The 14,274-nt window shown below is 51.6% G+C and overlaps 1 protein-coding gene across 2 annotated transcripts in view; it reads left to right on the top strand.

The window, feature by feature from the left end:
* Nucleotides 1-1,631: 1,631 nt before the first annotated feature.
* Nucleotides 1,632-14,274, top strand: part of MFHAS1 (multifunctional ROCO family signaling regulator 1) — a 35,339-nt gene continuing 22,696 nt past the window's right edge. For both annotated transcript variants that reach the window (XR_012628740.1, XM_074866695.1), the window contains exon 1: nucleotides 1,632-4,973. Coding sequence is in view for 1 of the 2 variants with exons in the window: in XM_074866695.1 (XP_074722796.1) it covers nucleotides 1,778-4,973 (3,196 nt within the window). In the remaining variant the exon portion in view is untranslated. The remainder of the gene's footprint in view (nucleotides 4,974-14,274) is intronic.

Below are 14,274 nucleotides of genomic sequence, written 5' to 3'. Positions count from 1 at the left end.
GTGTCCCCCCGTCCATCCCCCCCAACCTCCGAGCCTGAGTGGTGGCCCTGGAGCCAAACCATGGGGCCAGACCCCAGGACTGCCTCTGCTGGCTTTGGGCAGCACCTGGACCCTGCTTGGAGCTGGGTCTTACCTTCACACAGCCATGCTTTCTCCCAGGCCTGCGGGCTTTCCTGCCTCTCCTCTGCATCCTTTGTTTGGCTTTACCAGTCAACACTGCAATTTTTTCTCTGTCCAGGGGTAACCTCATGCTCAGAAAGGCATTTGGCAGAAACCTGGTGAAGCTTTGTTAGTACTCAGAGGACCTGAAAAGATGATTTTGCCCCTGCCTGTCCATTACTGATGGGAAAGACGGGAACTGAACCTGAGCCTTTGAAATCTGTAGTTTTAGTAATTAGTAAATTTAGCAGTTTGGTGCAATGACTATAGCTCTGCCACCGGCTCAGTTCTCTCCAAGCAGGAGTGTGGTTAGATGCGCAGGGCCATCCGAAAGAGAAGGCGTCGCTCTTGTGAGGGCTCTCCACAATGAAGAAGAAAATAAAAGCTTTGAAACTGGTTGCCCTGTGGCCCACTTTTCATTTCAAATTATTTTCTCTTTGTGGCTCCAAAGTAATAGCTTACAGCACGCTTTAATGGTAGCAGTTACAACATGAGGAGGTGGGAGGAAGTGACTGTTCTCAGGCCCCCAAAGCATGTTGGAGTATGCAGTGCTTTACAAAGACAGTGACGTTTTAAAACCTCCAAACCTTTGGCCACAGTGCATCACTGGCACTTGTAAGGGGTAAGGTCATGCAGCTTGGGAGATCCGGGTGTCCACAGCCCCCGTCAGCCTGCCGAGCGGCCCCGCTGGAAAACGGCTCCGCTCCCCCCCTGTAGCAGCGGTGGAAATTTCCAGGCATATTTCTCTGAGCCCTAGGAGCAAAGCTTGGCCGAGGATCCTGAAGAAGGCAGTGTTTAGGATCTGGCCAGATGTCTGCAGCAAAGGAAACAAAGCGCGGCAGGAAGGTGGCAGAGTTGCTCTGACTAAGCAGAGGTGTCACGGGCTTTCGCACCCTCCAAGACGGAAACACACTTACTAATGGGGAGGAAGGTTAATCGCGGTTTACTTGCAGGGCTGGATGAAAAACCAGCCTTTGCCTGGTGCAGGAATGACGCGGAGATCGGCAACACAAGCACTTGTGCTGTTACCCCACGGGGCGAGCTGTGCCCTCTGAGCCGAGCGCCTCACAGACCTCGCCGCCATCCCAGGGGCAGGCGAGACCCCGCGGCGGCGGCTGCCGCCACACAGCGCGGGCGCAGGGAACCGCCGGCACCGCCCCACCGCGCCCGGCGGGCTCGGCTCACCCCACCGGGGGCACCCGAGGGGCCGCTCTCCCGGGTGCAAGGAACAGGCGCCGCCGGCTCAGGCCGGAGGCAGGGACCCTTCCTTCCTCCCCGGGAGGAGCGGCCGGTGCCCGGCGGGCGGGGGTTTCCAGGCCGGCCGGCCGGGCGGGCGGGGCGTCCCGGTGCCGGCGGCAGGGCCGGCTGCCCCCACGGGCGGCGCGGCGCTGGCGGGGCGGGCCGTGCCCGCGTCCCGCCCCCGGCGGGGCGGTGGCGGCTACGTGCGCGGGGCGGTGCGGTGCGGCGCGGCTGGCAGTGCCGGCGCGGAGCCGCGGGGAGCCCCGAGCCCGCCGTGGCGGTGGTGGCGGCGGCGGCGATGCGCAGCGCGGCCGCGCCCATGGCGAGCAGCAGCGGCGGCAGGTAGGGTCGGGCGGGGCGGGGGCCCGCTCCCCCGGCCATGGCGCAGACGGAGCCCCCGAAGGCGGTGCGGCTGTGGCGCGACGCCGCCCTGCGCGCACGGAAGCTGCGGGGCGGCCCCGGCGAGCCCGAGCCCGAGCCGGAGCCGGACGCGGGGCCGCCGGGGGGGCCGCCGCCGCCCCCTGCCGCCGCCGCGCCTCGCCGCCCTCCCCCGGCGGCGGCGACGGCCCTGGGTGAGCTGGAGGCGCTGAACCTGAGCGGGCGGGGGCTGGAGGAGCTGCCCGAGGAGGTGGGCGCCGCCCTGAGCGGGCTGCGGGTGCTCAGCCTGCGGCGCAACCGGCTGGGCCGCCTGCCCGCCGCCGCCCTGCGCCACCTGGGCCGCCTGGCCGAGCTCGACCTCAGCCACAACCGGCTGCGGGGCCTGGGGGACGGCGGGGCGCTGGCGGGGCTGCGGGGCCTGCGCAAGCTCAGTCTCAGCCACAACGAGCTGGGCGCTGAGGGCCCAGGCCTGTCCCCGCGCCTCGCCGAGCTGGGCCGCCTGGAAGAGCTCGACCTCAGCTTCAACCGCCTGCGCCGCCTGCCCGAGGGCCTGGGCCGCCTGCGGCACCTCCGCGCCCTCGACGTCGACCACAACCTGCTGCCCTCCTTCCCCGCCCCGCTGCTGGAGCTGGCCGCCCTGGAGGAGCTCGACTGCTCTGGCAACCGCCACCTCGGGGCCCTGCCCGAGGGCATCGCTGCCCTCCACCGTCTCAAGATCCTCTGGCTGAGCGGCACCGGGCTGGCGGCCCTGCCTGAGGGCCTCTGCCAGCTGAGCGCCCTCGAGAGCCTCATGCTGGACGGCAACCGGCTGCAGGCCCTGCCCGCCGGCTTCGGCAGCCTGCAGCGGCTCAAGATGCTGAACCTCTCCTCCAATCTGCTGGGGGAGTTTCCGGCTGCCATCTTGGCGCTGCCCAGTCTAGAGGAGCTCTACCTGAGCCGCAACCAGCTCACCCTGCTGCCCCCTCGCCTCTGTCAGCTCCGCCAGCTCCGCACCCTCTGGCTAGACAACAACCGCATCCGCTACCTGCCTGACTCCATCGTGCTCCTCCACAGCCTGGAGGAGCTGGTCCTGCAAGGCAACCAGATTGCCATCCTGCCCGAGGGCTTCGGGCAGCTTTCCCGAGTCACCCTGTGGAAGATCAAAGACAACCCCCTCATCCAGCCCCCCTATGAGGTGTGCATGAAAGGCATCCCCTACATTGCTGCCTACCAGCAGGAGCTGGCCCACTCCCAGCCTGCCCTCAAACCCCGCCTCAAGCTGGTCCTCATGGGCCTAAAGGATGCAGGAAAGACCCTGCTGAGACGATGCCTCATGGAGGAGGATGGGCAGAGGAAGGATGTGGGAGGTCTGGAGGCAGGGAGTACCCAGCCCAGAGGGTGCCCTGGGCAGCAGCAGGACAGTGGGAGAGTGCCTGTTGGGTGTTGCCCCTTCCCGGAGCCTCAGGACAGTTCCTCAGCATGGGTACCTGCCATGCAGCATCTGGAACATCTCCCCATTGAGGGGCAGGACATCCCTTCTCACATGCCCTCTAATCGAGTGAAAGGGGAAACACCGTGCCCTGTACCGCCACTGCCACCGAATGCTCCCCAAGCACCATCAGGACTGGGACTGTCGGGAGGCAGCAAGGGCATTGAGGTGATGGACTGGACAGCGGATGCAGAGAGGGGCCTGACATTCATTGTGTATGAGCTGGCTGGGGACCCGAGCTATGATGTGATCCAGTCTTTCTTCCTCTCTCCTGGAGCCCTGTATGTGCTGGTGGTGAATTTGAGTGCCTACGTCCCTCAGCACTTCTACGCCTCTGTGGGCTATTTCTTGCACTGGCTTGGTTCCAAGGTGCCCCATGCCGTGGTGTGCATGGTGGGAACCCATGCTGATCTCTGTGCGGAGCGGGAGTTGGAAGAGAAGTGCCTGGACATCCATCACCAGATTGCTCAGCAGGAGAAGAGGGATGCTGAGGGACTCCAGAGTTTGGTCCAGCAGGTGGATGAAGCTCTGGGACAGGACTTTGACCTGCGCTGCTCCAGCCCGCACACTGCCTTTTATGGGGTCTCGGACAAGAACTTGCGGCGAAAGAAAGCCCAGTTTCAGTACCTTCTCAACCACCGCCCACAGATCCTCTCTCCAGTGCTGCCTTTCAGCTGCCGGGACCGTTGCCAAGTGCGTCGCCTGCGGGACAAGCTCCTCTCAGTAGCTGAGCACCGGGATATCTTCCCGAACCTGCACCGGGTGTTGCCCAAATCCTGGCAAGTGCTGGAGGAGCTACACTTCCAGCCACAAGCTCAGCAGCTGTGGCTTAGCTGGTGGGACTCTGCCCGGTTGGGCTTGCAGGCAGGCCTGACGGAGGATCGGCTCCAGAGTGCCCTGTCCTACCTGCACGAGAGTGGGAAGCTGCTCTACTTTGAGGAGCACCTCACCTTGCGGGAGTATGTGTTCCACAACCTGCCGCGGCTCATTGACATCCTCAACGTCTTCTGCCAGCGGGATGCCACTGTGCTGCTCCAGAAACTGCTCAGCGACACCCACATTGACGAACTGAGGGCCACTCAGCTCCATCATTACGTGGAGGGCTTCTTGCTGCACGGCCTCCTCCCTGCCCACGTTATCCGTCTTCTTCTTAAGCCCCACATCCAGAGCCGGGAGGATCTGCAGCTCATCTTGGAGCTGTTGGAGAAGATGGGGCTCTGTTACTGTGTCAACAAACCCAAATGCAAACCCCTAAATGGGGCAGCCGCTTGGTACAAGTTCCCCTGCTACGTGAAAAATGAGGTGCCCCACGCGGAGGCATGGATCAACGGCACCAATCTGAGTGGACAGTCCTTTGTGGTCGAGCAGCTGCAGATTGAATATAGCTTTCCATTCATTTTCCCACCCGGCTTGTTTGCACGCTACAGCGTCCAGATTAACAGCCATGTGGTTCAGCGGTCAGATGGCAAATACCAGATCTATGCCTACCGGGGAAAGGTGCCCGTGGTGGTGAGTTACCGGCCTGCCAGGGGAGCTCTGCAGCCAGATACTTTGTCTATCGCTAGTCATGCGTCCCTACCAAATATCTGGACAGCTTGGCAAGCTATTACCCCTTTAGTGGAAGAACTGAATGTTCTGCTCCAGGAATGGCCGGGCCTGTACTACACTGTGCACGTCCTCTGTTCAAAGTGCCTTAAAAGAGGGTCACCCAACCCACACACTTTTCCAGGTAAGGCACAGACCAGCTTGCCTTTCATCTCTTCTGGAGTTTTGCCCCTTCTTAGACAGGAGTTTTACAGCGTTAGTCTTAGCTCTGTCTCTCTTTTTTTTTTTTTTTTTTCCCCTTCTCCTCTGTTCTAACTCCCTTCCCTGGTGACTTGAGTCATGAGAGAAAATATTAGGGTAGCTCCAAGGAGACAGGCTTAAAATAACCTTATTCTGAGATGAGGGGGGTGTGCCATCCCCCTTTGTCCCTGCCTTTTCTCTCTGCTTTTTGGGTTTTGGCCCCGAGCATTGGTGGTGCCATTGTTGAAAAGGCCCTGACCTGTCCTTGTTTTGATTCCTTTGAATGGCACTGCATTTTTTTCCTAATTCCCTTTACCCTGCATCTCCCCCTTCCTTGGGACTATTTGTAAACGCAGATAGAGATGCCTGAAAGACTGCAGGTGTCCTGTCCTCCCCACTGTTCACCCTCCACCCCCAAAACCTAGCCTGTGCTGCAGCCTCCCTGAATGCAGGAAAGCTCCTGCTGGTAGACAATGGGTGTGTTGGTCTCCATAGCCCCGTATAGAAAGCGCTTTCTCGTATGGGAGCCCTGTCTCTAGCAGGAAAAATCCCTCCCTGAAGAGAGAGGGATACTCCATCTTCTTTGTTTAAGTGTCTCACCTAGAAGTGATTCCCAGACTGTGCGTTTTGGAGCTATTCCTGAGAGCAATTATTTTCTTTCCTCCCTCTCCCTTCACCTAACAAAAAACCCACAATCTCTCTCGTCTGGAATATGACTAGTTGTGGTGCTTTTAAAAGCTGTTGCCTCTAAACCTCATGGTTTTCATCAGTGGTGTTTTTCAGCAGCATCTGTTTTACTTTGTATGTATGCAGGTATGGCCTCCTAACTGGTGTCCTCCCTCCTCCGCTGGGTTTGTTCTGGGGCTTGTGGGGGCCATGAGAAAGGTGCTTTGGTGTGTAAATCTGTGTGAAATCAAAATGTACTCTGAACTGTAAGCTGCACTCTAGAAATGTGGTTTTCTTACACACGCACCCCCCATGTTGGAAGTATGTCGGAGTATTATTTATTTACTGGCAGCCTGAAATTGTGAGGGAACTGGAGTATGATTTGGGTTAAAGCAAGCAGTAGTGCTGAATTAGTTCACAGACAAATGTGAATAATAAGGTGTGTTTGGGAGGCTTGTTTTGGTTGTTGTTTTTTTTTTTTTCTCTGGCTCTGGAAAATAAGGAGATGCTGTTTCTCCTTGGCCTGTGTCCTGGCTCCGTCGATTGCATCTCCCTTTAACTGTGCTAGCTTATGTAAGAGCCACTGGACTGGGGGGGGGTGAACCCATGCTGTGTGAGTTGCTGAGTGGTATCTGCATGCTGGGTCTTGCTGCCGACATGGTGCTTGGAGCAATGTGATCTGCTTTCCAAAAAAACCCCAAAGACTAAAAAAATACAGAACCCCTAAAAAAAAAAAAACAAACAGAAAACTCAAAAAAAACCCCAAACCAAAACCAACCAACAAAAAAAAAAACCCCACCAAAATCAGCCAAGCTGGCAAACTGTATGTGCAGCTGTGATGGGTGGCTATTGAAGGTTTAGCTTGTGAATAATTCAGACCTGCAGTCACATATCTTCTTTTTACTGTTTTCTCTTTTTTTTTGTGAATGTTTTGTGGCTTATCTTTTTTTTTTCCCTGGTGAGTAGATGATGCTTTAAAAGTGAAATGTGAAGAGGAGCCAGGCTGTCTGCAGACGATTGGCATCTTTGCTGACTGGTGACAGAGCAGGTCTGGAAGCATAAGGGGGGCATTGAAATTGAAGTGCCTTTTCCTTTGGATTTGGCTGTGCCAAAATCTGTTTCCTTAGAGGTAGGAAGGTAATCCTTTCACCTGGGAGCCAGGGTGGGTGTGCTGGGAAGGGGAGATGCAGGTAAGCAGTGCATCGTTGGGCATGGGAGGAGCAGGGGCTGGCAAGCCAGGCCTCTGAACACCACCTGGGTGATGCTGCCTGTGGAAAGGAGGTTGCAGGGTTTCGGAAGCTCTCCAGGGGAGAAGCCAGGCCTTGCTGCCAGGGGCAGAGGACTTAGCATCCCAGGTGGCCCTGCCTTGGGGCAATGAGTAACTAGCTTAACACAAATACTATGTGAGTCCAGCTGGGCGAAGAGCATGTTGAGAAGACAAATGTGTTTCAAAGGCAGGGCTGATCTGTGGAAGTGCTGAAGAATGATTAAAGGCTGCAATTGATAGAGAAACCTGCTTGTCTTCCTAACCCAGCTATGACCTGGATTGTATGAAAAACGTGAACCATCATTTGGCTTGGGGAGGCCTGTATATCTGCTTTTAATCTGAAATATTCTTTGCTGTGTATCTGCTCTATGAATAAAAGACTGTTTAGGAGCCTCTAAATGGCAATCGTGAAGTTGAAGACTTTTTTTTTTCCTCCTGATTTTGTTGATCAGGAGGCGTGAATGTTTAAAGTCATCCTGTCAAGCTTGCTGTTGTGCAAGTGAATCGTGGCCAGTGTCATTTTTAACAGGGTGTAGGAAAGAGATGGGTCTAATGTTACAAAAATATGTAATGAGGGAGATGCTTCTTTCCAGGCTCTTCCAGTGGAAATCCCTGGCAGTTACAACACTGCTAATTCTTAAATAGGGCTGTGGTCTTTTTAGGACTGCACTGACGAACTGCTTTGCAGACTGTTGACCTTAATAAGGGAACTATTTCTGTGGAGCCGCTGCCAAATTTGTGCTCAAAAATGGAAGTGCAGTCTGGCTGTGTGTGGTTGTGCAATTTGTGTCGTCATTCGTGAAACCAATGGTGCATTCTTTGGTCATCCAAAATTTTCCTTGGAATCCCCTTCAAAGAGGCATCTTGGTTGTTCATGAATTGAAGATTAATCCTTGGTTTTCCTCTCCTTCCCTTCTCTCTTGGTCCTGGACGTTCATACTCTCTAACTTCCATTGATAATACACACAGAAATTCTCTAAGAACAAGCTAGTGTGCATAGTTAATAAAAACTGAGATTCTGGATTCAGTCTTCTGAGGGTTTATTGCAAACAGACAGTGCATAAAAGTGGTATAAAAATGCCTTGATAGGGTCTTTTCAAGGAAGTTTTAGTTTGAAGCAGTTTTGTAGCTGGGTGAAATAGTAACTGAATTGGTATCTGAGCTGGAATCTGTGTGCTTTGAGGCTGCAGTCTTCTCAGCTGTAAGTGGTGCATTGAATTTTTTTTTTTTTACATTTGCACTATATATAAATAAAAGTATCCCTGCCAGGTTAAGGAAGGCATATCCCTGCTTGGAGTAACCAACAAGAGTAGTTCACCACTCCCAAGATGATGAGACCTCAATTGGGTTGTCTCGGGCATTGTGAAATGCTGTGATTTTTGTATGTGATGTTCTTTTAGCCCCCGCACTGAAGAGCTTTTAGGTTGTTCAGGTCCCATAAGATATTAAGTGACTTGGGGTTAGGGGGGTGGAGGTGGTTTGACATCTGTCTAATAGTAGACACGCGTGCTTTGTTTGAACAAATATGACTGGATTTTCCAAGCTTACCTGCATGTGCACCTGGTGTCTGCTCTGCTGCTGTCTCCTCTTCCCCTGCACTCGGCTGGGTCTGGGCCACCCCAGGCTCTTCCAGGCTATGGTCTGCACAAGGTGTCCTGATGTCCGATGTGTGATCCTTTTGGTGTGGGAGGGATTGTGTTTGACCAATGGTTTTCCTTTATTCCTGCCTGTGAAGCTATCTCTATGAACACAGACGTAAGAAAGCCAGGGGCTTTGTCCATTGTGGAAAACGGGCAAGATGCTGTCACAAGCAAGACAAGATGATCTGGATTTTCACAGGTTAAAAATCTGGCAACAGGCAGAAAGCCACGGGCAAAGATACTGTGTGTGAGCCTAGCAGCCCCTCTCCAAAAGGATGCTGCAAAGCTATCGGAGAGCTTTGAGAGATACTGGAGGACTGGCAAGAAGTCTGTGGAGAGGAGGTAAACATCTGCCTGCCTTGCTGCCTTCTTCCTAAGGTTTCAGAACAGGAAGGAAATCATGAGCCTCTACTCTGCCTGTCTCCCACATCAAAGGTGAGCAGAGGCAAGGATTACATGCCAGTTACCTTTGGGATACAGATGGAGGTATCGTACCGTAGTTCCCCTGTGAGACTCTGTGTCATGGCTAGAGCAGGGCTAATGCTAGGCCACCTTATTCAAGTTTCGAAGTGAACCATCCTCACCATCCCTGTGTGGGAGTCAAAAGCAAGCATGAACTCCCTTGGTGGCTGGGATGGAGTCAGGAGATGTAGAGGTGGAAGATCCCATGATGTGTCACGCTGTTGAGTCCTGTGCAAGCTAAGGAGGGAGCAGGCGGGACTGGTTTTGTCAGAAGGGCTCAGAAGTTGCTCCAAAACCTGAGCTGCCTCTCAATGAAAGGCTGATGTCAGGATTCTAATTGTTCTTTGTAATTAAATTGTAAGTGGTGGTTGTTGTTTGGTTTTTTTTTATGGACAATTGCAGTAGAGCAACACCTGCTTGTCATAGAACCTGATGCTAGCATTTGGCAGCCTTTTATTTTCACCATTTGAGGGTGGAGTCTTTTTTGCCTGACTTTCAAAGTAGATGCTGCAGCTGTTTTGGGGCTGTTGTCATGCTCTTCTGAAGGTTGTGGCTTCAGCGGAGTACTGTGGCGTAATCCAAGACAGTAAGGCAAGACTTGAGCACGGTGGGAGCAGTGGACGTGGATGACTTTGGGGCAGGAGAAAGCTGAATGAGGCCCTGTGATTCAGGAGGCGAACAGATCACTTGCTTAACTTGAAGCCCTAGCACTGATTATTTAGCTTACCAACAGGTGATTTCTGTGCTGCTGAAGTGACAGCCTTGAGTGGTGTGACTTGCTGTATGCAATGGTGTAGAAACACAATCTATTTACCACCAAGGATTTTTAGAGATTTCCTTCGTGCTAAGTTGTGTGTTGCATGGTGAGCATTTGAGGTCCTCTTGCTTGGTGGCTGTGGTAGGGCATCCTCTAATTTAAACAGGACATTTGGGCAAGAGACAACAAACGTTTCATGATCTTGGACAATGCAGAGAAATTGCCAGAGGAAGAGTGTGGTGTGTGGCGTGGATGGCTGCTGTGGGGCTGTGCCTGGTGGGAGCCAGTCCTTGGGGAGAACTGGAGTAGCCAGTGCAGAGCTGGGCTCATGCCTGGCGGTCTGGCTTGGGATGACACAGGAACAGGAGGAACAAACTCAGCTGTGAATGTCAGAAGAGAGGCTGAGGCTTTGAATTGGCTTCTTAAAGCTTCCTTGCTGCCTGCAGCGTCTAGTTACCTTGTATTGTGTGCATTGCTGTGTGTGTGTTTGGGGGCTTTTTTTTAAGACTCCTAATATGGAACTTGCTAAAATTACTTAAAATTAGAATGACAATGTGCATATTTAACACCGTTTGAAGGAATCCTCTTTGTTATGCAAAAAGTTCCCATGCAGTTCTGCTAAAGGAAAGGTTTCCTGGTATGTCAGCTTGGTAGAGGAAAACTCTTCTGGTTTGTTCCTCAACAGCTTGTCTTGCTGTGCCCTATTTCCCATGGGAGTTGTCTCTGGGCTTTGGACCTCTGGACTTCGAGCTGTCATCACTGAACCAGGGAAACACTAGATTTGGTCGAGTGGATCTTTTTGGTTTGGTTAGTGAAGCAAAGCAGAGTTCTTGGCCTTTAATGCATTACTTTTTTGTTTGCTTGTTTTTTATTTTTACAGTTGCTGAAATTTGTCTTTGCAGGAAATGACCTATAGAAGAGATGCTGAGTACCAAATGATTCTTCGGTTCCTTGCATGAGAACTATTTAAAAGCTACTGACTGTGGGGGTGAGATAAAATGTTAGTGTAGGTTTTCCCCTCTCCAAGGCCAGTTGATTACATGAGGACTGATTTGTGCTCTGCTTCAGCACACTGTGGACAAGGGTGTCATGAAACATGCTTTGCTTCCTGCTGTGTGCACACACTGCTGGTGGTGTAGTGCTTCTTTCTGAAAACTTAAGTGTGAAAAATTTTCCTGTCTAAGTTTGGTTGAGACATATCATGTGCATGATCCTCATGCAGATACATTGCAAGGTCCTACTCTTGCATCTCAGGAAAGGACTGTGGGAAATCACCAACAATCTCTGTTGCCTTTGGTGATGTTGTGAACATGTTACTTGACTTGGGGATTAAGCTCTAAAAAAACCCCCAAGTATCAGTTTAAAAGCAAAATATGAGTGTATCGGTTAGGTAATTCTCCTGTATGCTCTGGTGTCTGGTTGCATTTGCAGTATTAAGCAGGTAACTGTGGTAGCCTAGCATGCTCTGCAATTAGTGATTTGCTAATAATAGTGTAGGCTAGTTGTTTGGCTCTTGAAAACAATTTGCCAGGGGAGAAGGGAGAAAATGTATTTAATGAAAAGTTCTGCGTTGGGTTTGAATTCTTGGAAGTCATCAAACTTAATTTTTACCTTTTTTTTTTTCCTTCTGTCCTGAGTAGAGAACCTCTGCAGATGAGTAAAGAAAACTGTGGTCTGGGGAGTGAATACAAGATGATCAGTTACTTCCTTTTATCTCCCTCTCCTTGCTTGTGGCACTTGCACTTGTTATACAGATGTGGGCAACTCTGGGAGTTAAGCAGGCTGGCTGGTGCCAAATAAGGTCACTGCTTCTCAGGTGAGCTTGTGGGATGCCAGTTTAAGGATGTGCTATTTTTAAGGGACCACCTTGTAGGGACGAGAATTGGGGAGGGAGTCCTTAAAGTACTGTGTCAAATATAACAGCCAGACTCCTGCTGCTGCAAACAGAATGTGTCAGTGCTTTTGGCTAGCTAAGAACGTAGCTGGGTCTGTGAAAGCAATGCAGCTGGGTTGTAGGAGCCCCAGCCTGCCTCCTTGGTCTGCTCTGCGGTGATCTCCTTGTCTACAGCAGGAGAGCTGATAGGATTCTGGTGTCCGCAGTGTGAAGGAGCTGTGTCTCATACAGAAAATGAGGAGGCTTTGGAATTTTTAAATCTGTTGAGTGGATGCAGTTTACAGCCTGTAATGAGAAGACCACCTGTGTGGATGCGGCCTTTGTTTCAGCTGAGCAGCTAGAAGAGATTTGTCCTCTAGCAGTTTGTTTATTGGGACCCAGATGAAAGAACTGGTGTGAGGGGTTCAAGACCTGTGAAACAACTGGCTGGTTGGCTTTGGGAGAAATTTCGTTTGGGGTGTTCAGCTGGACCATCTTTGAGGGCTTATAGTTCTGCCCCCACAGGCTGCTGGAGGCTGAAATCATATTGTACTTGTGGTATTTTCCTAGCTAAAGCTGGGTCCTGATTGTGCTGGCCAGGTTGCCAACATGGTCAGTGCCAGTGTGGTTTAGGACCGATGCAGGCTCCGTGGTTAGGGTGACTTCCCTGTGGCCAGTGGATGGAGGCTGTGTTTGGAGTGAGCTGTGATTGCTGGACTGCTTGCCTGCTTGAGTTGGTCGTGGTTTAAAGCAAAAACCTTAATTTCAGATTTGTTTTTTTCCCAGTGGTCATTCTCAGGAGCTCTGTGCTTCTCCCAAAGGCATACTGAGTACACCTACTTATGGGTTTTAGCTGTAGGTTGGACACCTGGGGACAGGTGTCAAACTGGCCTAGGACCTACAGACTTTATAAGGTAACATTAGTTTTGAATTGACAGTTCAGCATGGCAAGCTCTGCATGAACCAGATGAGAGCTTTGAGGTGAGCTAGGCACTTCTGTGGGGAAGTCCGTTAGACTTAGCGCTTTGTGAGGATCAGGCTAAACTGAACTGAGGAGGCAAGTAACTTTAAGAGCAAAACAAAGCTGCACCTCAAATCCTGTTGAGACCTGCCCGGTTTTACCACATGGTGACTCGGAGGTGATGCTTGAATACTCCAGGAAGGAGCTGTACTGTTGTTGATCTAGGTTGAGATGACAGGAGACTTCTGCTGGGCTTTTGTTAGCAGGGTTTCACAAGCTTGACTAAGTGATCTTTGTAAGGCCCTTCATGAAAGCGATACCAGGATATCTTTCTTTTTACCTGGTTTTAGGGTGATGCTTGACAAGTGTCTGCTTTAGATAAGCATTTTTATTTGTGTTTTGTGAGAGGGAACCCAGACTACCTAGACTGTTCTGAGAGGGGTCCCTCTTTCACATGGTACCCATCACATTCTGTAGAGTTTTCAGAGTCTTCCTGTTATGGTGTAACAAGAAGTAAACAAAGGTGCAACAATGGTAGGACAGGGATTTGTGGACCTCATGCTGTGATTGATGATAAAATTAATATTGTAGGTTTTTGTCCTAACAGAATGCAAGATCGCAGCATACTTCGCTCAAGGTTTGTCTCTTGAATGATCTGTATGTAGTAACTCTCCTATTTCTGTGTGGTGGATTCCTCTTGGAGCACATTCTTTGCATTTTTTAGCAGGTGTTTTCCTCTCCAGCAATAATAGAGTGAGCAGTGGCATGCAATAGGGGACAGATCCTGCCCTGTAGCAGGGTAGGGTTGTTGATGAGCTTCCTAAAAAATGAGTTGGTCATGGTTTCCACAGCACCAAAATCTGAAGGGTTTGGCTTGAGGCAGAGGTGCTTGACCTGATTTGCTTCCCCTGTATCTAGCTGCTGTTTCTGCCATGTGAAACAACATAGTGGAAAAATATTGAAGGTGAACACAGTGATTGGGTCTTGCTTGACTTTGAGAGACATGTGTGACGCATTTGGTGCTTTTGCATCTGTGAAAGGCTGGCAGCAGGGTACTGCTGGAGAGGCTGATTTGTCCCAAACCTACCCCCAAAAAACAAGTATCCTTACAGCTAGTATGGCCCCTTGCTACATGGTCAGCAAGTGGAGGGTGACCTTCCTACAGCAGAAGAAGCATGCATCTCTGTGTGGCCTCTGAAACGTTATGGTGGACACAGCAGAACTGCAAAATTTTGCTGCAGCACAGACGGTGAGTGCTGCATGGTGCAGCAGCAGCATCCAGCTGCATCTCTAGCTGCTGTTGTGGATCTCTGTTACTGACCATTTGATAATCTTTCTTCACTCACTGTGGCCTCTTAGATGAAGCAGTCAGGTATGGAGGGCAAGCAATTTGTCTCTGAACAGATAATGTTAGAAAGCAAGGACTTAGCAACGTGCAGAGCTGAAATGCACAGGCACAGAATGTACAGTGTGGAGGATGGAGAGGCAGGGACCTCTGTCTGAGACTGGCTGCTTGACATCAGTTCTCTTACTGTAAGTATTCCCATTGCCTGTGTCTGAACAGTTGCATTTTCATTGCTCTCATTAAAATTTTCAGATAAATCGAGATCAATCAAGAA

This window comes from Strix uralensis, chromosome 4 (genome assembly GCF_047716275.1).
Source record: "Strix uralensis isolate ZFMK-TIS-50842 chromosome 4, bStrUra1, whole genome shotgun sequence".
NCBI lineage: Eukaryota > Metazoa > Chordata > Aves > Strigiformes > Strigidae > Strix > Strix uralensis.
This window is presented reverse-complemented; position numbering and strand designations above follow the sequence as displayed.